Below are 25,097 nucleotides of genomic sequence, written 5' to 3' on the forward strand. Positions count from 1 at the left end.
ACCGCTGCATGCGCAGCCTACAGTAATGGCGGTGCTAGCCTGCCCCGCTCCCATTGTCACACAGATCACTACACATTGTTAGAGGCCGGTCAGAAAGACGGGAACGTGGAATCCCCTATGCTATGCTCTATCCCGCCTAGTTGCGCCTACAATTCAAGAATAAAACGTACTTCTTCACATTTCCTGAGGAGGCTGCATCGTTTGTGAAGTAAAATATCCCGCTCCCGGCGGGGAGAAATCCAGCCGGGAGTTGAAGGTTGTGTCGGCAGAATCTCTCACCCATGATAATCAGGGATGGGTTGATGGAAATGTCTACGAGCTACCTTAAATGTCAGAGACGATGCTGCAGATTTGCAGTTCTCCACTCGTTGCGAGAACAGCTGCCCCCGATGCGAGTGCAAATACCTGTTGGGGGAGGAAGATGTGGGGGGGACTGGGGAAGGGGCATGCATAGTCAAAGTTAAGGGCACTATGTGGGTGGGGGAGGGTGTCAGGGCTGGGGAGTTGGGTTGCAAAAGTTATAAAAATGCACAGGGAGAATGTTGGACATTAAGGACAGAGTGGAGGGCTGCGGAGTAGAAACGCCTATCATGCTGTGCATAAAAGATCATGGCTGGATAAGGGCTAGGCAGAGTACTAGCTGCAACGATTGCAGAATTTATGAAAATGTCCACAAAAGAGGAAGTACTGTGAGATGACAGGGAGAAGGGAAAGGTTGGATTGAATGGACTACATATACTTTTTGGCCCAGATATCCCAAATGTAAAAAAGAAGACATTTGGTGAAGCTAAAGTTTGCGAGAGGTAAAGCTGAAGGAGATTTTGACCCAACTGACGAGATTTCTCTTCCTGCGTGTTGTGGCTTGGATGCGCCATTGGGAATAGAGAAAGATCAATGTTCCTTCAGCTTAAACTTTTTTTTCCTGGAAAGTTTAAATATGCCACTGTTTTCGTCCATTCCTTACAATAGTAGCATTGTGTGTGGGTCTTCTCCCTTAGCTGGAGCCGTCCCACAGCTACAAGCACTGTAAATTGACTTTCTTACTTGGGCTTGATAAGGGTTAAAGTAGTGCACCCCATTCCTGGATTAGGAGGATGCTCTTCATGTTCAGGAGTTATGAAGGTGGGCTGTTGTCTCTTCTTTTTTAATATTATGGAAGGGGTTTTATTGGTGTTACATGGAGGCCTAAATTAGTTGAAAAACGAGGGAGCAAGATGTACATGCGACCAGAGGGTGTTAGCCATGTGCATTGCACTCAGACAGCAACAACTTGTACAGGCGGTTGGGGGCACGCACTAAAGAAAGGTGAACTGGGGAAGACCTTAATGTTGAAAGCATACCTCTATGCCATTCAGGTGGGTGCCAGCATACGATTAGTTGATGCCCCTTAACTGCCCTCCCCAGTGGCTCCTTCATTGGATCGGAAAGCAGTACAATTAGCTTTTAACCTTCAAACTATACATTGGGACACTCAAACATCCTCTTTATGCAACTATTCACAGTGGAGTTTGATTGTGAACCATCAAGCCAGGACTGCCACATATTTCTGGAGCTATAGGTTTCAGTTGACCCCTTTACCTCATTTCTAATCAGCCAAGAAAAACATTTGCTAGCTGAAATGGGTACAAAGATGTTAGCTGTGTATTGAAGTGGGTTGGAGGTAGCGAGGCAAAAGGGTGCCACAGAACAGTGGTCGCCTCCACTGGTCTAATTGACTGGGAAGTTGGTGTCGTGGTGTTTGGGATGGAAGCAGTGGTGGTGAAAACAAAGGCTCAAGGGTGGATCAAATTAGAATAGTTAGGTCCTAGCTCCCGTAATGGGGCAGATCGTAGCATACCTACGCTGCAGTGACGTGAGCAACTATTCTGTATAAGCTGGGGAATGAGCGCTCTGGAATTAGTTAGAAGCCCCAGACCCAGTACTGAATTTAGGATGTGACTCGTCTGTTAGGAGAGAATGAGTATTAGTACCAGACGAGAGTCCATAATCCTCTAACAAGCAAGGTCATTGGCCCTCGCTGGTTCGTTACCAGCCCGACAAAGCCTTTGTCCGTGTCCTGGCTGCCATGGAATGGGAAAGGGCACTACATGTAGTTCCTTCTCCCAGTTCCCTGGTGGCCATCTTTTTGATTACTTTTTCAAATGGCCACCATGGAAAGGGAGAAGGGACTACGCCCCCATCCATGGTGGCCATTTTGTTTATTTACTTTTTTTTTAAATATAGTTTTATTGATGCAATGCAAGTGATTGATCCAGTTTTCATTGCAGAGCGCTTTCCAACTCTTCCTTAGTCAGGAAGATCCCATCCCTTCACATCTGCCCCACCCTGACCAAACCCTGCTCATATAGTGGTTGAAAGCAAATTGGGTCTGCTATACGATCCCTAACTGGAGGCGCCCAGATTCAGCTTAGGGAACAAGGCCATGTGGCGACACCGCTCATGTCTGGTTTCTTTTTCGAAAGGGTCCATAAGATTGCCAGGATTGGATGTTCACGTACTCTCCTCAGCATCTATTTCTGAGGGACCCAGAGCCATTCCCCCAGCGTGACTGGTGTAAAATACTCATTCTCTAGGTGGACCCATTGCTTGTCCTCGGATTCTCTCAAATGGTCCAGCAACACGCAGAGTTGTGCTGCTCTATAGTACTCCTAGATGTCCGGATACGCCATGACCCCCTTATTTTTTGGAAGGATCATTGTCTTGTAGTCAATGAGGGGTCATGAAGAGAAACTGCAGGCGCACATTAATTTTAATTGTCATGAACCTCCCTGCCCAAGAGAGTTTTAGTTTGGACCATTTCTGGATCTCCTTTTTAATCGTTGTCTAGAGTGGGCTGAAATTAGCCTGGTACAGGTCTCCTAACTACTTCGTGATGGTTACCCCCAAATATCGGATGTGGTCGCGATTCTGCTGCAAAACCCAACTATTCAATAGATTATCTGTGAGGGATCCATCATTCTTCAGCAGGTTGATTACTGTTTTGCTTCGATTACCCAAAAATCCCCGAGTGGGTCTCATATTCCTGCATAACAGCTAAAAGAGTTAAGATGGACCACCTTGGGTGCGTTACATAAACTAAGACATTGTCTGCAAACAGCGACAATTTATATTCTTTCCCAAACTGAAAGATCCCCGTAATTGAGGTATTTTCCCGGATGTTTTGGGAAAGAGGTTCCATTACTAGTGCGAAAATCAAAGGCAATAATGGACAGCCTTGCCTAGTCCCCAGACTCAAGGCAAAAGGGGGGATGCTACACTGCTGACCACCACCTTTGCATTTGCGTTGTGATATAAATCTTGTGCACCTGTAATCTAGCGTGCTCCCAGGTTAGCCTTACACAAGACTTTCAGCATAAACGAACGGCCACTCCACTCTATCGAATGCATTTTCTGCATCCACTGAAACTAGGGTGGGGTCTGTGTTTTGAGGGTCAATTGACGCAATTAATTCTGGAGTTTTGCAGATGTTGTCTGACCCCTGCCGCTCTTTCATGTAGCCTACCTGGTCAAGCCTATTAGCGAGGATGCTGGCATAGATTTTGGCGTCAACATTTAGCAGGGAGATTGGCCTATGTGAACCACACTTGAGCCAATCCCTTCCTTCTTTGGGGAGTATGATGATTCAAGACTCTGTGAAGGATGCTGGGGCCTGGCCGATTTCCATGATGTCATTGAAAAGTAGGGTGAAGAAGGGAGCCATCGCTCTGCTGTAAGTCTTAAAAAATGCAGGGGTGAAATCATCCTGCACTGGCGCCGATCCTGCCTTTAATTTAGATATTGAGGCACTAACTTTCTCTAGTATTATCAGGGCGCTTAATTCGTCCCTTTCCTGGGTTTGCAAAGGGTTAAATATAGATTTATCTAAGAATTTCTCTATATTTCTTTGGGTGGGTGCACAGTCTGAGATGTATAATTGTTCATGTAACTGAGCGAAGCGAGACGTAATTTCAGTAGTTTTGTTAAGCGTTGCCACCCCTCTGATCTTTGATTTTATATACCACTTTTTCCACTCTCTTGCCTCTTGTTTGGCTGCTAATAATGTGTGGGCTTTATCCCCATTTGTTTGACAAACCTCTCCACAGTTCTTTAAGCTCTTGTCTAAGCACCTTTATGTATGCCAGCGTCTCAGTGGCGTTCCCCCCCCCCCCCCTCTGCCTGCTTATTTCTCTCTGCAGGTGAGCCTCCCGTAACAGTCTCAATCTTTTCATACAAGTCCCCTGCCCTATCAGAGCTATCAGCAGACCCCTTATCGTTGCTTTTGCTGCTTCCCATACTGTAATGTGTGAGGGATCACCAATGCCAATTTGTTCAGAAAATGCCCTAATTTCGGTATCAACTGAATCCCTAAAGACATGATCTTCAAAAAGGGTGTTGTTACAGATCCATCTTTTGTCTGTTATTGTGCCAGGGCCTAAGTCTAAGTTTATGGTGCTCATATCGTGATCTGACCAGCCCACTAGTTCACTGGCTGCTTTGTCAATATTGTGCTTGTGTTCTGCCTCCAGGAAGATGGAATCTATGCGGGTGAACGTTTGGTGCGGGGGTGAGTAAAAGGTGTGTTCTCTGGTATGGGGGTTGTGGGATCTCCACGTGTTCATCAAAAAGTGTTCCTGCAAAAGGGATCGGAAAGGCCCAATCCCAGGGAGCGAAATGGCTCCCTCTCTATATGAGACACTGTCCAGGGCCGGGTCCATCACCATATTGAAAATCCCACGCAGATTAGAACCCTGTTCTCAATTTTTCTATATGAAGGCAAAGAGCTCCTTGGCAAATGCAATTTGTTTGTTATTGGGCGCACTGAGCACAATGTGACTACCCTCGATCGAATGATCCCGTTTATTACCAGGTACCTCCCGTCCAAGTTTCTGTGGGTTTGTGTGATTTGCAACCCCAATGATGCCCGACATAAGATGCCCACACAGCCCTTTTGAACCAGTCCATATGCCCACACAACTCCACTCAGCTGCCTTTCCCTTGGAGTAATTATCCACTCCGAAACTTGGTTTCCTGCACAAAGAGAACATCCAGGATGGACTGGTTGAACGCCCTCACCAGCATAGATTTCTTTTGGGGTGAGTTCACATTTAGCATCCCAAATCTAACTGAATTATTTGCCATGCTGCTGCTTTGTGAAGAATCTCGTGTAGGGTTGTGTTTTTGTCCCCAAAGTGCACAGTCTCGTGCCTGCGACCACTGTGGTCTGAAGCGTTTTAACTCACTTCAGGCGTGTAACCCATGTGAGTGCGCTGTGTGCCAATCTGAAGTAATGTGCTGTATGCTGAGGTTCCCTGGTGTCTGATCCCACCCCAACTCCTTGATTCCTCCGTCCCTTTGTACCCCCCGGCCCCAAAACCCCAAAGAACTAGGGGAGTGAATACCCCTTGTAACTGGAGACACCCTAGAAAAAAAAAAACATAGGGCCACACTAAGGGGGACTTCCCGCGACCCACAACCTTTAACTCTAAGAAACGGATTGGTCAGCGTTAACATTTTACAACCAACACATAACCTTTCAGCCCGGAAAACGAAGACAAGAGAACAGTGAACAATCTGGCCTGAATCCTTGCTCGTGGGTCGGAGCATCAGCCCTTTTTGCTAAGATTGGTGCCCATTATCAAGCAGACACTACAGTGTACTTGGGCAGCTAGACAGTCTATTCACGTCCAATCATTTGCCTGTGGTGCGTCATGGAGTGTTAAATCTTTTGAATTTCCTGGTGCCTTTGGCTCGCCCCCTCCTGGGCCAAGGGCCAATTGGTTTCCTGGGCGGATGGGAGGATGAGGGGAGTTCTTCCATCTCAACGCCACCTGATCCTGCTGTTAGGCCTTGTAGAACACGGTTTGCTTCTTCCGCGGACACGACCCTATATTCCATATTGCCAAATTCAAAGGAAAGAGCAAAGGGGGAAGTCCCACCTATAGCGGATATTCTGTTCACGTAGCCATGAAGTCAGAGGGCGGCAAGCTCTCCTTTTGGTGATGGTAGCTGCCGACAGGTCTTGGGTCTTGGAAAATTCGGACTCGCAAGCCCTCAAAGTCGATGTGGTCCTGCTCTCTGGCCCCCTGCACAATTTCAACCTTGTGCCTGTAATGATGTAATTTTGCTAGGACCGACATCGGTCTGTTGGGCGGACCTCCCGCCCGGTGCACTCTTTCAAACTCGAGGTCTGGGGTGGCGAAAAGAGAGTTGACCGAGGCCTTCACTCGCCTTTCCAGACACAATGGTGTTACGTTCGGCAAATGCTTAAGGTCTTGTATACGTATAATAGATCTTCTATCCCGGTTCTCAAGGTCATCAACCTTGGCTGCCAGTTCTAGATATCTCTGCTCTAGGTCTTGGAAGCGACCTGTCATTTTCATTTCCACCAGGTTAGTCGACAGTTGGTAATTTTCCAGGGCCTCTACCATGTCCTCAATTTTGTTTTCTCGGTCTTGCAGGGCGTTCACTGTGGTTGCCATGCTGCTCTTTAAAGACCTGATCTCATCCAGAAATAGGCGAATATCGGTAGGTCTGCTGAGGGTTGGGGCGCCATGATGGAGCGTGTGTGCCGATACTCCTGTAACTGCTGTTGCGGGTGTAATTCTCCAGGCATGTGCTCCCTACGTCGACCAGTGCTTGTAGTGGTTGGGTTACACACTGGATGTTTTTGTTGGCGTTATACCCGAGGCTTAGCCCCTGGCACCTGCTGTGGAGGTGGATTGCCCTGCCCTGATGGAATAGGGCTCAGGAGTGAGTGCAGCAGTCCTAAAATCAGTTCAGTGTGAACAACTCATGGTGCCACGGGGGCCGGCTCTGCGTTTGGCACTGCGTGTTTGCAGCCTCCCCAGCCTTGAAGGGGCTCCTTGGCTTGCTCCCCGATGGCTCGGTCAGGGGGTGGGGGCGCAGCGATGCACTGTATGTACCTTCACAACAGTACTGCCCTACTAGCGCTGCTTGCGCCTCGCGCCCCTTAAATTCTACTGCAGGCTTCCGATACGGGGGACTGATTGCAAGCAGAGCTATGCTTTTGGACTTGTGACAGTTTGGCCCCCACGTGTCCCTTTGTTTGGCTTGTGATGATGCCTACACGCGTGGTCTGCTGCTTGCTGGGTAGGGCTATAGCACCTCAATTGCGGTGTAGGTGAAAGCAGGCCTTCGCTTATGGAGGCAGCAATTGAATCGGGTGCTTGAGTTCTTCGAAGTGGAGCGGGTAGGTGGATGGCTGCTAAGCCCCGGGAGTTGAGCTCTAGGAGCCCGGGGCCCCCTGGGGTCGGGTGTCACTGCCCGCTTGCAGGGAGCACTTACTTCTCGAGGGGCCCTGCACTGAGTGCCACCCCCACTCCTCTTATGGGCATTGACCTTGCGACTGGTATAATCGGCATGGGTGCTCTGGACGGTGCTTGCTGTTTTGTTGTGCGCAATCCACTCCTGTTGGTTGGGCGATTCACCCGACTCCTCTGAGCTGCTTCTGGCTGACTTGTGGGTCTTTCGCTTCTAGCCAATCCTTCACTACGGTCTCTCCTTTTGAATCTGCCGGGGGGGGGATGTATAGAGAGCGAGAGAGAGAGAAGAAATACTCCTATCCTGATTTGGCCAAGATCAAGCAAGGAGGGGGGCAAATTATGCACAAGTGGGAAAGGGATGTCTTGCATTGCTTGGGAGAGGGTGGGGGTTGGCTGGCAGTGCAGGTAGCACACTGAGACTCTTAGTTCATTTTCCTGGTATGACCTCAGCTTTTTCAAGTAACTCAGGTTTGAATTCTGAATGTCTGCTTTGGTGTCTATAACCGCATGCTTTTCCTGCAATATACATTCTCTAATGTTTAGAAGGGGAATTGGGGATTGAAGGAGGGCTTGAGTGAGGCAGGGATGTTTGAGATCTCTACTTTTCGCTCCATGCATTCGAACCTCGCACACCCTGGTACATGGGTGGTGTCAACGTCCTCCTGTCTGGTGTTCCAACCATTAGTGGCCGCCCTCCGGTCTGCCCCAAAAGCTGTCCAGCAAGCCTCATCGCAGGACTGAAGACATTTGACCACATGTACCCCCACTCTCAAAGAACTGGGGGGTTTACCCCTCCAAGTGCACCTCACCTTCAAGACAGCTTGCATCACCTACAAAGCTCTAATGTCAAAGTCACCATCACACTTCGATGAAAAGGTCAACATCTCAGGAGGTCAGCGCAACACCAGGAGCCAAAATATCCCCAAGTTGGAATCCAAGAAGAGCATGAAAGACCACCAGAAAAAAAATCATTTTCCTACGATGCTTCTACAATTTGGAAGAACCTTCGTGCTATCATCATGCTGGCTTCCACCCCGCGCCCTCCTATGATTCAGGAAAGATTTGAAGACCTGCGTTTCAAGAAACACAACTCCAAAAAATGAGGACCATAGACTGACAAGTCTTCTCACCCGCATAGCCCTCAATATGTTCCACTTACTTTACTGTACAGCATGCCGTTCCTTTCAAACTAGGGTCATGCTATATAAAAATCACATTCCTGAGAGACAGCACGACTATAAGCAAGAGAGAAAACTGCTATTCATGCCCGAGGGGACGACATCCTATCAAGAAACTTAAGAAACCTCCCTTTGTTAATTTTGTTGGGCCACCAACATTAAGATCTTTTGTTTTAACCTAGGGTCAACCAAGGAGCTGAAGGACTTTAGATTAGACTCTAACTTGGCCATCTTTTTGAGAGACATTCGTTTAGAAGAGTAGGGTTTCCTGGGGTCAAGAACTTAGTAAGATTAGGCATTCTTTTGTGTTGTTGCAACTTCCTACCAGTGTTTAGTTGATCAAACCCTTGCACCTTTTAGATTAGTTGTCCCTTTTGTTTGCTAACTTCCCCTAGTACTTCTAAGCATTCATACTTCCTCCACACCCCATTTCCCTGAGGAAAACCTACAACCAAGTCGGTCAAAACCTAAACACATGTCTTGCGTCTCTGCTTACCACGCCACATCCTCTCCTTCAATTGCAGAGACTGGCTAAAAAACGGTGATGTGGAAGGTGGCCCAGAGCACAGCCAGTGGTTATAATGAAATCAAAAACATCCACCCATCACATTTACTGGGGGTTATGCAGTGTCAGGGAGGGCCAAGATATTACACAGGTATTACAGGATGCCAGAGAACGTGCCCAGGAAGGGTTGGGTTGAATGCCACTTGTTGGGCTTACAAGCATACTATGGGAATGCTATTAGACATGCTGTAAATGGGGCGGGGGGGGGGGCAAACATTCAGTTGCAAGCTACTAGTCAGCCATTTAAAAAAAGTTACTTGCCTCTTCAGTTCTGTACATAGAAACCGCACACCATTGCTAACTCGCCAAGAGCCAAATACCACTAGCTAACGGCTAAGAGCGAGCGCATATTTTGAGCCCTGCTGCACATATGCTGTAGGACGGTCCAGATCTTCTTTGAAAACGAATAGGGCTCTGGACAACCAATTGCCTAACAACTGTGAGATGTTATGTGTGGGGTTGAGGGGCAGCTTGGCCATATTCTATATGTGGTGAAGTTTGGTTTAGTACAGGGACTATGCTGGCCTAAAGGTTAAAGAGCATGAAGGTCGCCACATACGCCTCCTTTGAGGATTGGAAGTCTGATATACAAAACAGCCTTCACCGGGCCTAGCCGAAAAGGTACGGTGCACAGAATTCAATTTGAAACGTCCATTTAGCAAAGCATGGGGGCAGAACGGGATGGAGAGTGTAGGGACATGTGTTGGGGAGGATGATGGTAGACGGGGAGTGGTGGAGAGGAGTTGAAGGCGACCCGGGGTGGTCCCGTGATTCGAGAACGCGAGGAGTCAGCAAGGTGGGAGTAAGGTGTTCAGACAAATGGGCAGGAACTCCAGGGGGGGGAGTCCCACGGGGAAACAGGAGAGGGACGCTGAGATGGGTGGGGGATATGGATGAGGAAACCGTTTGGCAACGCCCAAGGCGCAAGTGCCACATCTCAGAGTTTCAGAAATGAATTAAGCAAGACAGCGTAGGACCATGCAAAACATCTACTAACGGAGAACGTGGTTTTAAGATTTTTAAATAAAAAAGGTGAAATGGTGAGGCTCAGAGATTTTGATTTTAAGGAATGGATTGTGAGATGGGGTATTTGCTAAAAGGATTACCCGCTATCCACGCTATAACTCTCTACCAGCAACGCTTGGAGCCCAACCGTCATTCAATACTTTCAGAAGTCAGGTAGTTACCTGGCTCAAACTGTCTGATCTTCCACACTGCTAGAAAGAATATCTTACCTTTTGTATATTTTCCACCTTATCTGTCAATTGTACCTCATTCTTACCTGCATCTACTTCTCTGTAATTGTAATCCCTTGTAAATTACCTACTATATTACTATTACATTTTCCTTTGTAATTTACCTACTGTATGAACCTTTGCTCCATCAATGTAAGAAATGCGCCCAGATGCCCAAGGGCTGGGTGCGCTATATAAGTAAAATATTATATTATACAATACAATCCCCCTGTACATTGTCGAATAATACAAGGCCTTAGGTGATTCTAAATATACAAATCTCGGGCAGTGCGCTTGCACCATAATGTCGTTAATAAAGGCAAAAAAAGAAATATGACAAATAAAAAGAAATACCTTGTAATAAGAGGGTATAAAGTGCTCCCGACATGTGCCACTTATGCTTTTTTAGTGCATGTTACTAATGTGTATGTTGCGCATGCTTGTGGAACTTACCCAAAAAATAATGTAAGTGTGGTTTACAAAACACAACTTGTGTACGTTATGGGTAAATTGTAACATGTCCCTTTAATGTTGGCACAATACTGAAATTAAGGAGCCATGCCTGGGAGAAAACCTGCAAGTTCCTGGTCGAAACAAAAAACTATAATACAATTTGAATATAGCATACAGCAGAAACTTTACCGTTCAACATGTACTTTCACAGAGTGTTGGGTATCAAGAACAGGGCATTTGTAGCCAACAATGAGGATTTCTCAATGTTCGGGTGACATGAACTAATCAAGCCTAAGTGAAACTGCTCATCAGTCATCAAACCAAACATAGCTGCGCTCACCTCTTCTGGGGGTTTCTCTGCGCCAGTTTTGGGCATGTCGCCCTTCTCTTGCTTGATGGCCACTAGGAAGCCTCCACCAGCCAACGCCTTTCCGGTGGGGTTTCTGAAATGAGAGTAAGCATGTGAAGGAGAGCGCAGAGTCTGGTACAAAGGGTCATGCCTTCTTCATGTGAGCCCAAGCATGCAATTGACTAAAATGTACTTCAAATCAATGGGATACTCAGGACTTGACAGGAGAAAAATCTTCAGGTTAAAGATTGCTAGCCAGCCATAAAATGTCACTTGCTATCTCAATACACACATCCATGCAGCACACCATTTCCTAATTGCCACAAGTCAATTGTCACTAGCCAATGGCAAGTGCAAATTATGAGCGCCGCAACAGAGCTTGCAAAATCTACTAGCCCACTAGCATTGGCAAGTTGTTTTTATGAAGGGCGAGTACCATTTGCATGATAATCGACCTTACTGACGAGTATTGGGATATTAGATACTTATTTATCAAAAACACTGTTTGCAGTAAATGGCAAATACATGTTTCACTGTGCATACTTGACAGCATTGCACCGAATATGAAGAGAGTTTATGGCAACATGCACCATTTTACAAAATGCACTGGTAAATATTTTGTCACCAGTGACTTTGGGGCAAGTGCATTTCTCTTAGGTTCAGTATGTAAACTAAGGAACTCACCCTGCAGGCCTAGTGGAATTTTTAAGAATGTGCAAGGCCTGCGCTATAGTGAGTACTAGAGCAAAGCTATTGTGCAATGCCACAATGTGACGTGAGAAAAGGTAAAAGCTAGACAAGGTTCTTGGAGTCAACATCTGAAGCATAAAGGATACATTGCAACAAGTTAGCGGTATGCCTGTACTTACAAAAGCCCGGACGCCAGCTGCTTCACCCCATGTGACATGACCAGCGGATTTCAATGTTCCTGTGCAACAAGTTAAAATCGTTCCCATTAAAAACTGCAAATGACATGAAGACAAAACATTCCCCCCCGAAACTCAACCTATGTGTACCTCAACAGTGCACCCAGGCTAACCCAAGCAAATCATGATTTCTGAGAGTAGTCGTGCTAGAAAGTAAACATATTTTACCACCCAACTTGCAGATTTATTTCACGATTTTCTACGAGTGAATGTAACAAAGGGATAACTGAGCGCCCAACAAAGTGCACTTTTTTGCAAAAATACCACAATTGTTAGGGAGATTATTGTACAACTATTCAAAGAATGGTCTCTTAACTCAGCCTACAAGGTAAACCAAACCTCTCTACAGTAGGTACCTGTGACAGAGCAGTCAGGCTTAACTTGGGAAGAAGGCGGAAACTGAAGTACAGTTGGTCCACACAGATTACCAAAGAATTCATATTGCATTGCTATTGTATAAGTCACTCAAATATTATATATAAAAGTCAATTATGTTTTTGATGTAAAACATAACATAATAAAAAACACACTGCATTTATACAAACAGTAAATTGTAAATAGACACAACCCACCTCTATACACTATCACTTGATGGATATTAGCACAGGAGGTGGGAAGAACCTAAAGGGGGATCACAGACATTAAAACACACAGTAAAAATCACTTCGAGTACCCCAGATGCCAACAATGAACACAGTACCAATATTCCTAGACCTCTAGGACATCTTACCTATGAATACAAGTGCATAGTGTTCAGAAAGGTTTTTCTTTTTGCAACTTTCCTTCCATTGGCATCAATGGAACCCCTAGCAATCTGATATGGTTTAAACACTGTACTGACTTTTGGGGGTAAGTGAAGATTTTGCAGGCACTGGTCAGCCCATTAATGCTACCAGTGCAGGGAACTATGTCCCCTGTGCGAGATTCCAGCGTTTTACTGTAACCCCTAAAACCTTATAGTGAAGTCCTGCAGGCTAACTATACATTCCTTTTTTTTTCTGTAGCAAACATTTTGTGAAATTTATGGTTTGCCAGGATAGGCTGGTGGCACAGGATCAAATACCCTTACATGGGCAATTACGTTTTACCACAGAATGGCATTTATTCAAAATGGCTGTGTCATGTGGTTTTCACCCAGATACCCATTTTGTCCTTTAGCCTCCTTAGGTCAGAAAATGCCACATAAGGAATGGCGGAGGTCGAAATAAAGATTTTATTTGCAGGAGCTCAAAGCGGCTCTTGGGTATCCGGCATCACCTCGTAAGCAGCAGTGACCGATGGGGAACCAAGAGTTGTTCTATGGTGCAGCAAAAACTTTACTCTCACCTGAAGTGCAAACTATAACTTTGTGTCCCTCATATATGACCCATTATGCTTCAAATATCTTCTAGATTTGTTCTGATGATCATTTAGACACATTCCCAAACATGCTGAGCGAATGTTGCTTAGGTGTGTTTGTATGGCACCAGATAGCTAGAGGAGCCAATTGCAGCTGGTGATGCGACGCCAACCAGGCTCCCTTACAAGGACTGAAATAGCTTCCAGCTATTTCGAATGCAGGATGGGACGGTCTGATCTGAATCCACGTTAAAGCCAGGGAACAACTTACTGGCCAGATGTTAGGTTTGAGGCTGCCCCAGATTGGATACACTGACTCATTTGAATTATAAAGATCCTGACCATTGATGGGCAGGGGCATCCCAAAGATCACATTTGGTATAATAGGAGCCCTGTAGCCATTTCTTAGATCAACTACCGGATCCAAGAACTGCGAAGAAGAGAAGCACAATCCTCAAGACAGCTGCTAAGGACAGCCAGTATTGGCCATGCCAAGTCCCAGTGTTGCTCCAATCCTAAAGCAGGGGCTGACCAACCATGCATATTACGATGACCATAGCAGGCCATCTTTCCTCTTCTCTTGGAACACTAGAGGACACAGACGCTATTTGTAGGAAGATGTGGAATAATCTCAGTAATTTTGAGGTGGTGGCTCTGCAGGAAACAAGGCAGTAAGAGAGCTTGCATGTGATGGGCAGAATCAGATAGCAACACTATAAAATTCTGCTAGGGTAGGATGCCCAAAAAGAGGGTTGCTACTTAGGATCCAAAGTCATCTTGACAGACAAATTCAAATTAGATTGTTATTATGTGCTTGCAGGGATAATTAAAAGGTAATTGGTGAGATCCTTTTAGGACAGCAATAGTGGTGAATATTTATGATCCACCTGGGTCCAAACCTATGGAGATAAGAATTGCATCAGTATCGCCATTGATCAGGGTCACTAATAGCGCAGCTAGGATTCCAATAATTATACTAGGAGATTTGAATGCTAAAATGCTGAAAAGTCATGATGATCTGGAATCCGCCTTAGCCATACTGGCTGCACATATGCCACAAATTAGAAGTGATACAAAGGGGAAGAGGTGGAATGTGCTTTTCAAAAAGCATTGTTTAACTATGCATAATTGAAGGTGTACAGGAGAGACTCGGGGGGGGGTGGCGGGGAGGGGTACACAAGTAAATGATAATAGTAAATGTTTCTTTACAAGCTCACTTCTTTACCTTAGCGTTAGATCTAAATATAGAATAAAGAACTGAAAGTGACCATTAGCCTTTGATTATTACCTTTCACCCTCCAGAGACACAAGATCGATCAATAAACTTACCACAAAAGGTTGGAATTTTAATTGTTCATAGAGCAGCAATTCGAATTGCTTGGAACCTCCTAAATTAGACTGTGCAGATCATTGTTTTAATATTGAATGTGTAAGGTTCCTTGAACTTTGCTGAACAAATATAAGAAGTACAAACACTGATGCAGCTAAAGGGGCAGTGATTAAAGGGTCCTCCTCTGAAACAACACCAGTCAGACAGAATACATATACTGATCAAGTTGCTGATATTTCAAAGCTTTATAGGGGCTTCCTCAACAAGAAAGGCCATACCCATAGTTAAGACACAAATAGTTGCGATGCTAAAACGGATACTTAGAAAGGAACTGAGATCTGTGAATAAGCATAGGAAAGACTCACGTGAGGTTGCTAAGGATTGTAAAACCTTAAAGCCGTGATACTGGAAATGGTTACGTGAATTAAGAAACAAACAGAAAATATCGCTGGAAATCATAGATTGAGTTCAACAGCAAAAAAGATGAACGTGCCTTTTGGAGAGTGGTCAAGGAGTGTTCTGATAATTCCAAATTATTAGTTGGTGCGTGTAAGGTGCCGTGGGTAGATTATGCAGAAACACCTGTAGGTAAGGTGAACGGCAGCAAGGGCACTACAGAAATATCATAGAAAATATAATTATGTAGATAAGGAAAAGTAAAGAATGTTGTGCACCTGGATCCGATAGCACTTGACATGCCCTCTTGAAATTGAGCCCAGCTAGATGGCTTTTTAAGAACAATAGCGAGATAGGGATGCTACCCAGTAGCTGGATAGAGAGCATTGTAGTGCCGATTTATAAATGTGGCCCTGTTAAAAGTGTAACCGTTATCGTATTTTGTCGATGCTTGGTGCCTCGGCAGAAATATTCAGAAGGGTTTTACTTCCTGAACGCAATATTGTACAGAGCTTAAGGAAATCTTACCATTTAACTGACTTGGTTTTAAGAAAAATTGCTCTACGGTGTATAACAATGATACTCGGACAAATAATAGAGAATGCTTGGCGTCTACGTCAACAAACACTATGTTGTGTTTGTTGATTTTAGTGCTGCATTTGACACAGTAAATCGTGGCACCCTCTGGAAAGGATTGGATGTCTGGGGGATCACGAGTGGTCTCCTTAACATCCTGAATAAGGTCTACATGGAAACAACCGTCAAAGTTCAGCGTATATAACTGCAAATATTAGAACGACCACAGAACTACAGGAGTATATTAGCCCCTTTGCTGTTTAACCTTTGTATGGCAGATCTTACAAAGTACCTTGATTTACTGGAGGCATGTCACTCTAAGCTTAGTTACAAAACGGTGGCCTTGCTGGGCTACGCGAATAATCTGATCTTGACGAGTTATACACTGCTGGACTTCAAGCCACACTCAATCAATTTATGGTATTCTCAGAAGAACATGAACTGAAAATAAACGCAGTAAAAACCAAAGTTATGGTTTTCCAACCAGGCAGAAAGAATGCACAGTTGATGTTTAATGGGAATAAAATAGAACAGGTAGAGAATTGAGGAGACTTGAGAGCAAGTTTCTAAAGTCTTTGTTGAGAGTGCCGAAAGGTGCCTGTAGAATACTTAAATTTGGAGTTCAATACAGTAACAAATAGATCAGCTCATTGTATATGATGTGCTTTGTATTTTTGGATACTCTGCACTGTGAGTGTAGGTCTTACTGAGTTGAAGGGTGAAATGAAAAAAATAATTAGGATGTTCAAAACAAAGTAGCTTGCACCCATATTTGGAATCATGGACTTAAGTGGAATACAAAAATGAGTGACAGGTGTCTCGCCTCACACAGAGTGCAATATGAACATATGACTAAATCCTACTTAAAAGATCTGGATTCAGAGCAAATATGGATTGATCTAGCCATCATTCATAGGCAGTATTTCAGTCCTGCCGGCCCATACTATCTGTGCTTTTACTAACTCCTTCCGTATTGAATATATATGGCTTAAACAGTTTTCAAAAATTGATTAGTAGATTTTTATAATAAAAAATGTATTGATTAGCAAGCATACGCGTTTTAGTTTTTAAAAATTTATATTTTATTGAAGATTTAAAGCACATTACAATATAGAAAAGCACATTCCGAAAGACTGGAATTCACTTGAGCCCATAAGGGCGAAAAACATTGAACATGAAATAACTCCCTGCCCCCTCCTTTATACACCCGCCCCCCGGTACTTTCCCCTCCTATGCACATAACACAACTTTGTTCCTCCTGGCACATAAATTGAGCGCATTTTAGTCCCGCCTATCACATTAGCACCTCACTAATTCAAATTCTCAATTTAACATTTCCTCCTGGGTGACCCCCCCATTAAAGTCCATATAATGATATCCTTGACTCAAGTAGTTCCTTTATTATCTCATCCCCACCTTCCCCCCATGGCACATCTCAAGATTATGTATATAAGGACTGCAGAGCCTGGTTCGTATGTTTCTCAATGAATTTGGCCCATTCTATCTCAAAAGGGCCCGTCAGGCCATGAAGGCCTGCCGTAATTATCTCCACTACGTACAAGTTCCTAGCAACATTAATCTATTCACTCATGAAAATGGGTTGGGGGGTATCGTTCTTACATTTGGGCGCTATGCATGTCTTTGTGGCTAGCAGCAATGATGCAGCCATTTTGGGGAGCCTCGTAAATTCCCCCTCCACCTTCGCAATCCCAAACAAAACCATAAGGGGAGATTTTGTCCGGGCTATTCCATCTATGTCTTTTATCCACCCAAGGTGGACCTTGTCCCAAAAGACCTACACCCTTGGGCAGTCCCACCACATATGCCAGTAATCGGCATTCCTCTCACACCCCCTCCAATACTTGGGACTTCCTAGAGACTGTGACTGGGTTGTAGTGCCATCTATGGAGTAGCTTAATAGAATGGAGTTTATATTGGCAATAGATTGATGTCTGTGCCACGCCCCTGCACAGTCTGTCCCATAGGTCAGTTTCAATGTTGATCCCAAAGTCATGTCTCCACCGCCCCCTTAGTTTATCGGTGGATTCCCTTACCCGGCTCAACCAAAGCGCCATACATAGCTGAAATCAACCCTCTAATTTCTGTCCTTTTATGTAGGCGAAATTCAAAGGGCGCGAGTCCCCTTATCTTTTCCCTCAGATGAGCCCCTTTGAGGGCCCCTTTTAACTGTAGGTAAGTGAACACAGGCAGCTTGCCTATTTCCAGTGCCGCCTCCAAATCATTTATGCCGATGAAATTAGCTACCCTCCAGAGTTGACCTATCGTTTCCAGCCCAGCTTCGAACCATTTCTGGAATCTTTCAGGGTTCGGTATCATGTCCCGCACTCCCAAGACCCAAAGATGCAAGAGCGGGGAGGGCCATGTAGGGACCCCCTTTCATGCCCCCCCCCCTTGTCGCCAGATGTCCCACAGAGTACCAACAATAGGGTGATGACGAATCCTCTTCGGGATTCTGTTTCTAGGGACCCATAACCATTCACCAACTGTAGCAGGGTGCAGCTGTAGATTATTCAGCACGATCCACTGCTGGTCACGCTGAGATCGAAGATGAGGTAGGAGGACTCTGAGCTGCGCAGCCTGGTAATTTAACTTCATGTATGGGAGGGCCCCCCCCCTTCTCTTTGGGTAACACCAGTGTCGCTCTGGGGATCCGTGCTTTCTTCCCCTGTCACAGAAACCGTGAGATAGTATACCAGAGCTCTCTAAAGAATCCCTCGGGAATGCGAATGGGAAGCATCTGGAACACAAAGTACTCTGGGGAGAACCACCATTTTAAGTGCATTGAGATGGCCCAACCAAGAGATAGTTAGCTGACCCCACTTTAAGAAGGCCTCCTTTATTTTGATCCTGGGTGGGGGGGAGGGGGGGAAATGGTAGTTTGCCCCAAATAGTTCTCCACAAGTTCTCGTAAGGCCAAGTATTTCATCTTATCCAGACTTATCTGCATCCCTAGCAGTGTGAACCTTTCTATTTCCCTGTCCCTTTTTTGATCTAGGGGGAAAAGAACCGATTGAGGCCAGTTAATTTTCAGACCTGCACCCCCGGGCTTAATTGATCGATCAATGAGAGCACCACAGGTATGGATTGCAGTGGATCACTGACGTACAGAAGCAAATCGTCAGCGTTAAATGCAGTTTTATATTCCACCCCCCGACCAGAAATTCCGCCACCCCCGAGTCAACCCTAATCCTTTGGGCTAAGGGTTTGACAGAGAATGCGAACAGTATCGGGGATAGAGGGCAGCCCTGCCTCGTTCGTCTTCACAGTTTAAACCAACGGGAGTATCCTCCATTCACCATAACTCTCGCGCTGGGGGACAGATAGAGGGCCATTATACCGCAGAGAAGGGTCCCCCACCATTCCAAATTTGGCAAGCACAGCCTTGAGAAAGTTCCACTCCACCCTATCAAACGCCTTCTCAGCGTCCAGTGATAGAAGGGTAGGGTCCCCCGCCATGTCAAGGGATGCATGAATCATGTGAAAGGTCGTCCAGATTGTATCTGCCCATCTCCCCTTAATAAATCCCACCTCGTCAGGGTGGATCAGTACCGGCATGTACCCCTCCAATCTGGACGCTAGGATCCGAGTGTATATTTTCACATCTATGTTCAATATGGAAATCAGGTGGTAGGAAGCGCCTCCCCGGGATCCCTCCCTTCCATATGTATTACTGTAATGAGTGCCCTCCCAAATGATTCCGGGGCATTCCCTGTCTTTAGTATTTCATTGAACAATTCCGTCATGAATGGTGACAGGGCAGAGAGAAAGGACTTCTAAAACACTGCCGTATATCCGTCCTCCCCCGTAGCCTTACCCAGTGGTAGTCTTCCCACTACTCTCCCGACTTCTTCCTCAGTTATGGGAGTGTTTAATGCCTCCGATTCTGTAGGGGAGAATTTGGGTAGGTGAGTCTCTGCAAGTTACCAGTCAGGGTCCTCCGCTTCCTGGTCTACCTCTGAGGCGTTCAATGACTCATAAAAGGTCGCAAAGGTTTCTGTGATCCTGTCGCCTGCTGAGTCAGTCTCTCAGCCTGCCCCATCAATTCCCGTAATCCACCTTTCAGCCCGTTGCCCCGTCAACCTAGCCGCCGATAATGCATCCGCTTTATCCCCCTTCTCATAGAATGTTTGCTTCAGATACTGGAGGTTTCGGACCATCTTCCACTCTTCCAATAACAGCAATTCCTCCCGTTTACCCCTTGCAGCCGCTATATGTTCCTCTCGTCTTCCTGACTTCTGGTTTGTCCAACTTTTTATTTCTTCCCGCAGCCTACCTTCGATTAATGCCCATTCCTTTTTCTCCTCGCTCCTTCTCTAATTAGAATCACTCTCCACGTGGGCTTTCCCACCTCGCATACAATATCCCATGCAACCTCCCCAGTGCGATTCGTTTTGAAGTATTCCCCAATCACCTCATCCAACTCGGTGTGAAATACGGGGTCCTTCCAAAGTGATTTGTTACACCTCCACTTCATCCCCTTCGTCCGCTTGGGTATCATTCCCCGGCATTGGAGTTGCACTGTGACCATATTGTGGTCAGACCACGAAATCGGGGTAATCTCTGAGTCTATCGCCTCTCCCCACAATTTCCTAGATATGTACTTGTAGTCTATTCTGGTATATGTACCATGTGGGGGTGAATAAAAAGTGTATCCGGTCTGACGGGGGTGGAAGTGTCTCCACATATCTCTCAACCCATATTTCACTAGTGCTTCCTGGAATTCGCAGTGTCCTGGTCCGGACAAGTCCGATTCTGTATCCTGCAATGGCTGCCTGTCTAATTCCTTATCAACGCATATGTTGTAGCCCCCCCCCCCACTGTAAGGAGGTGGCCCGTTCTCTCAACCAGTATTTTCGCTAATGCATTCTTCAAAAATCTGAGCTGGCTCTGGTTTGGGGCATAGACCGCTGCAAACGAGAACCGCACTCCCCTTTATGTTACCCGAGACCACCAAGGCCCAACACAACATCCGACTAGACCCTAGTAAGTTCCATTCTTAACAATCTGTTCACCAGGATCCCCACTCCTGCCTTCCTCAGTGGACCTGAGCCCCAATATTGACTATGTGCCCACTTTGGATCCTCCTCTGTTCCCCACTGGAGAATCTAGTCTCCTGCAGGAACAGTATATCCAGTCCCAATCTCTGGAACTCCCTTGTTACTAATGACCTATTTGTGGGTGAGTTAAGCCCTTTTACATTAAGGGTGCCCACTTTCAACTTATCACCTCCGGGGACGGCTTGAGCCATAGCCATCACGTTATCACTATTAGGTGCTACAATACTTGCCACCCACAAGGGATGCAGACTTCAGAATAAACCGTGCTTTGAGGTTCTGAACTAAGGAGTATGGCCTGTATCAACGGTTGCCCCCTCTAACTCCCCCATCCTTCTCCCCTCCCACCCCCCCCCCCGGGCGTCCGATCCATCCCAGGAAAAGGCACCAGGTTAGAACCGAACCACCAGAACTCCCGGTCTCACAGGCCCAGCCTCATCAAACCACTTCCCCATCTTCCCCCAACTGATCTCTTAATAGAACAAAACGTGTCCTCCCCCATTTAGAAGACCCCCTTGAGTATAAGAAAACAACTCTCAATATGACCCGCACAATCTTAGTTCCTGGGACCCCGCCGGGGGGCCTTTTCGAATGGGAACCCCGACACCACATAGCTTCTCACTAAATTGTGGGTCATTATAGAGTTAAGGCTCAGCCCCCGGCGGGGTGCCCAGCTTCCTGTACTTCCAGGAGCCTGGAATACGTCTCCTTCCAGACCTTTAAATTGCCAACGACCCTCCTTGTTGCTTTCCCTTGAAGTTTGCAGAGCCTCCACCGTGCCTGTAAGCTCCCTGGTGATCCTGTGTATCTCCTCTGCCGTTTAGAGCCGGTATTTGTGGCCCTCAATTTCAAAGGAAAGGGCGAAAGCTAACCCCCACCTGTATCGCACACCCTTCTCATTGAGCCACTTGGTGAGGGGTGAGCAGAGACGCCTCTTCCTGAGGATAAGCGAGGAAAGATCTTGAAAGACCGCGATCCTTGCAGAACCAGATGGCACCAATCCCTTTGTTATCGCCCTTTCAAGGATTTTAAGCCTGTCCCTATAGTTATGGAAGCAGGCTAGGACTGATCTTGGACCTCCTGTTCCCCCTGCCCTAAGAATCCTTTCAATCTTGGCTTCATCCACCGAGTCATTGTCAAAAATGAGTTTTGTGACCTCATACAGGGTTTTCAAGTCACTCTCAATCTCCCTCTCTCTTTCCGGAATCCCGAAGATTCTGAGGCTGTTTCACCTCTCACGATTTTCAAGGTCGTCCATTGGTAGTAGCATCTCCTCCTCACGCCTCACTGATTGTATCCACTCTTCCCCCAATGTCTGCTCTCATATTCTTAATCGCCTCCATAAGTGCTGCAACGTCTTTTTTTGTCACAGCCGATTCTTCATTACCCTGCGACATGGTGCCCGTTTTGTCTGGGCTTTCTATGTCCGTCCTCGGTGTGTATCTAAAATTCGCTAGTTTAGCCCTTGGGTCCATATGCTGCCTCCCCACCCCATTTGAGCGCTTGAGGACCACTGATGTCTCCAGAGCCAAGATACATCTTCTCTAGTTCCCGTATGAAAGAAAGCCCACTGGGCGTCAGCAGTTTTCGGAAGACCTGTCCAGAGTTCAACTCATGCACCCTCTGAAGGTGCTGAGACTGGGGAGGTCCCACTTTGGTCTTCCAATGAGGCAGTACACCCCACCAATCGCATGTTGTAGGGCGGCACACACCAACGGGACCACCCTGCCGTCTGATTTCCTGCCCACAGTCCACATCTGTACGGGCTCCCCCAGGCGGCCTTCGAGTGGGAGAGGTGAGCACACACCCCAGTGAAGGCAGCCCACACCTTCCTATGCTTCCTCCATTCGCCTGCCGCTCACAATATCTGGGAGATACCCAGACTCTCTATGAAGGCCCTCCATCTGCCATGTCAATGAGGCACCTCATCTGGTCCTGGGGTCCTCAGGCGGCAGGGCCCCAGTGGTGCTCACAGGGATACCACCTTGTGTCGCGGGGCGACCTCCGGGTCAGGCGGTCACTGCCCCGGCGGGTTCTCAATGCTTTTCTGAGGCAGATTGGGGGAAGGGTAGGCTGTATCCGCAACAGGGGGCTGGAGACCCGCATGAGGCCCTGCAGTGCAGTTGGTCCGAGCCTCCTCTACACTGGTGGGGAAGTCACGTGGGTCTGCGTAAGGCTGCATGCATAGGTTATGCCAAATCCCTAAGAGGAGTCCTCAGTACATCATCCAGTAAGTCCCACCGGTGCCCCACTTTCTTCAGAGCGATCTCCTCTGAGGGCGCGGGCAGTCTGTGAGGGGGACGGGCGATCCCAGGCACAAACAAGCAGGCAGAAAAGGGTCGGCCGTGAGGGGGGGCACGGCGCCCACCTCCCCCAAACCCTGTTGCCCGAACGGCCAATGAGGGGGTGGGAGGGGCTAAACCACCTCCATCCGTGTCCTGGCAAGAGCTCTTGAGAGCCAGGTGGCGGGGCCGGGGGCAAGAGGGGTGAAAAATGGCAGCCAATGGGCCTGGTTGAGTAGCGGGAGTGCCCGATCTCACTTCGTCCCACTACCGGAGTGAGCTGGACGTTTAAATATCTCCAAGAGCGTTCCCTACTGCAGGCTCTCTTTCCTGATGTATACGGTCTGGCTTCAGCTACCTTACGATGGGTCATCGGTGGGGGAAAATGCTTCCTGCTTCCTTCAGTGCCTCTTCCTTAGTGGAGGTATATCAGGACACCTTAGGAGGCCTTGTCGCCAATTGGCCACTTTGACAGCTGCAGCTCTGGAAATCCTCAAGAGCACTTTTGCTTTTAGGCTCTCGACAGATGCTGCAGGCTTGCTCTGTACCGCGGGCATTTGGTTGGAGTTCCATCTGCTTCCTCTTACCTCTCCCCCGCCGCTGTGAGCAGCACTCCGGGGACGCCTCCACACCGCCGGGGTGGGTGGCCACCTGTAAAGACTGGAGGGGGTATCTGTACTCCTGCTCTCTATATGGCAGAGTAGAGGCAGAGAGCACCCCAGCCAAGATTCTCTATTTGGTATTGTGGGCGAGGAATCAAGGCTTAAGCTCTCAGGAGGTGATGCAGGCTGGTTCTTAAGTACAGTGTAGTCCCCAAGCACCCACAAAGGAATGTCCACACACTAAGTTAAAGCACAGTTCTTTATATAAATAGGCTCAGTTATGTACACAATCACAATAACACACTTTGTGCTCAGGTTAATCTAAAATGGTAAATATATACAGTTTCTATGTGGTACCACTATCACTCCGATTCCATTAAAATGCATCAACTGTACTCAGTTCAAATGTCATACAAATCAGTTAATAATGTGAACCAACAATAGACATAGGAGGAAAGCAGGTTGGGTAAAACAATAGGCAGAATACTGGCCCTACCAATACACACAGTTCTGTGTAAGGATCCGCCCACCTGGGCAACCTGTAAATAAAAAGGATATAATACAGGCCCAGTCCATATATTTGTTTATATGAGTCTTGGTTCCCTCTAAAAAGGTTCTACTACCTCAATGTACCTGGAATAGCAGAGTTCGACGTGCGGTTGTCGACTGATCCTTCTTGAGCGGCTCCCTTTAAAAAGGTAGGAGCCACGGATCATCAAGATCCGACGATGAAAAGGACAACAAAATGCATCGAGGCAGCAGCTTCAGTCCTGGAGATGCTCGTTGACGACCGGTCGTGGACATCCTGCAAAGAGGAGGCATGCGGGGCACCTCAACAACGATAGCTTGTTGCCGCAAAGAGTTACTGAAGAACTTTGGCCCAGCAAGGGCATCGGGTCGTCGGCGTCTTTGTGGTCTTTGGGTGGCGGGAAATCCACCAGCGGATTCTCCTCGGTGAGTCAGCGGTGTTGACTTTCTCCAGCAATACAAAGCGGTCGTCGGCGAGGCGCGAGGGAGTCCTCCGTTCAAAGTGTTCTTAGGCAATGGAGCGTTGCGGCTACGGTAGACGATGATCGTCATTGGCAGTGATGGACTTCAATGTCCGGGCTCTTCGTGGTTCCGCGGCGGTCCCCGGTCGCCAGCCTTTTGAGGACTGACTTCCAGGGCGCTTCAGCAAAGGCTAGCTGGTACACAATGGTCCCTCGTAGCTCTGGGAGAGGTCTCCTAGCCAGGTCCTCTCTCAGATCAGTTCCTCGAAGGCACAGCAACTTTCAGTTTGGCGAAGGACAGCAGCAGCAATTCTTCTTCCAGTGGGCTTCAAGGTTAAGCATCAAGTATTAACTGTAGCTTCTGAATGATTTCTGTCAGTGAGAGGTCCCCAGATATACTGTTTGGTCTCTCATTCACTCTGTTGGGTCACACTCAGGCAACCAATCATCCAGAAGGGCATTCATGCAGGCAGGCAGCCATTCAGGCTCACCGTGCATTCAGGCCATTCTCCTCACTCCAGACACTCCCAACAAGGAATGT

The 25,097-nt window shown here is 47.0% G+C and overlaps 1 protein-coding gene across 3 annotated transcripts in view; it reads right to left on the minus strand.

The window, feature by feature from the left end:
- The window catches only part of HMG20B (high mobility group 20B), a 156,991-nt gene that overhangs the window by 111,532 nt on the left and 20,362 nt on the right, over positions 1-25,097 (minus strand). The window contains exons 2-4 of one of the 3 annotated variants that reach the window (XM_069649441.1): positions 12,541-12,589; positions 11,912-11,970; positions 11,034-11,136 (exon numbers count right to left, since the gene is read on the minus strand). In XM_069649441.1, the coding sequence (XP_069505542.1) occupies positions 11,034-11,136; positions 11,912-11,949 (141 nt within the window). In that variant the 5' untranslated portion in view covers positions 11,950-11,970; positions 12,541-12,589. Of the gene's footprint in view, positions 1-11,032; positions 11,137-11,911; positions 11,971-12,540; positions 12,590-25,097 lie in introns of all 3 variants that reach the window. The other 2 variants (XM_069649439.1, XM_069649440.1) reach the window with 2 other exon arrangements.

The sequence above is a fragment of the Ambystoma mexicanum genome, chromosome 1p (assembly GCF_040938575.1).
Source record: "Ambystoma mexicanum isolate Mex_15411 chromosome 1p, UKY_AmexF1_1, whole genome shotgun sequence".
NCBI lineage: Eukaryota > Metazoa > Chordata > Amphibia > Caudata > Ambystomatidae > Ambystoma > Ambystoma mexicanum.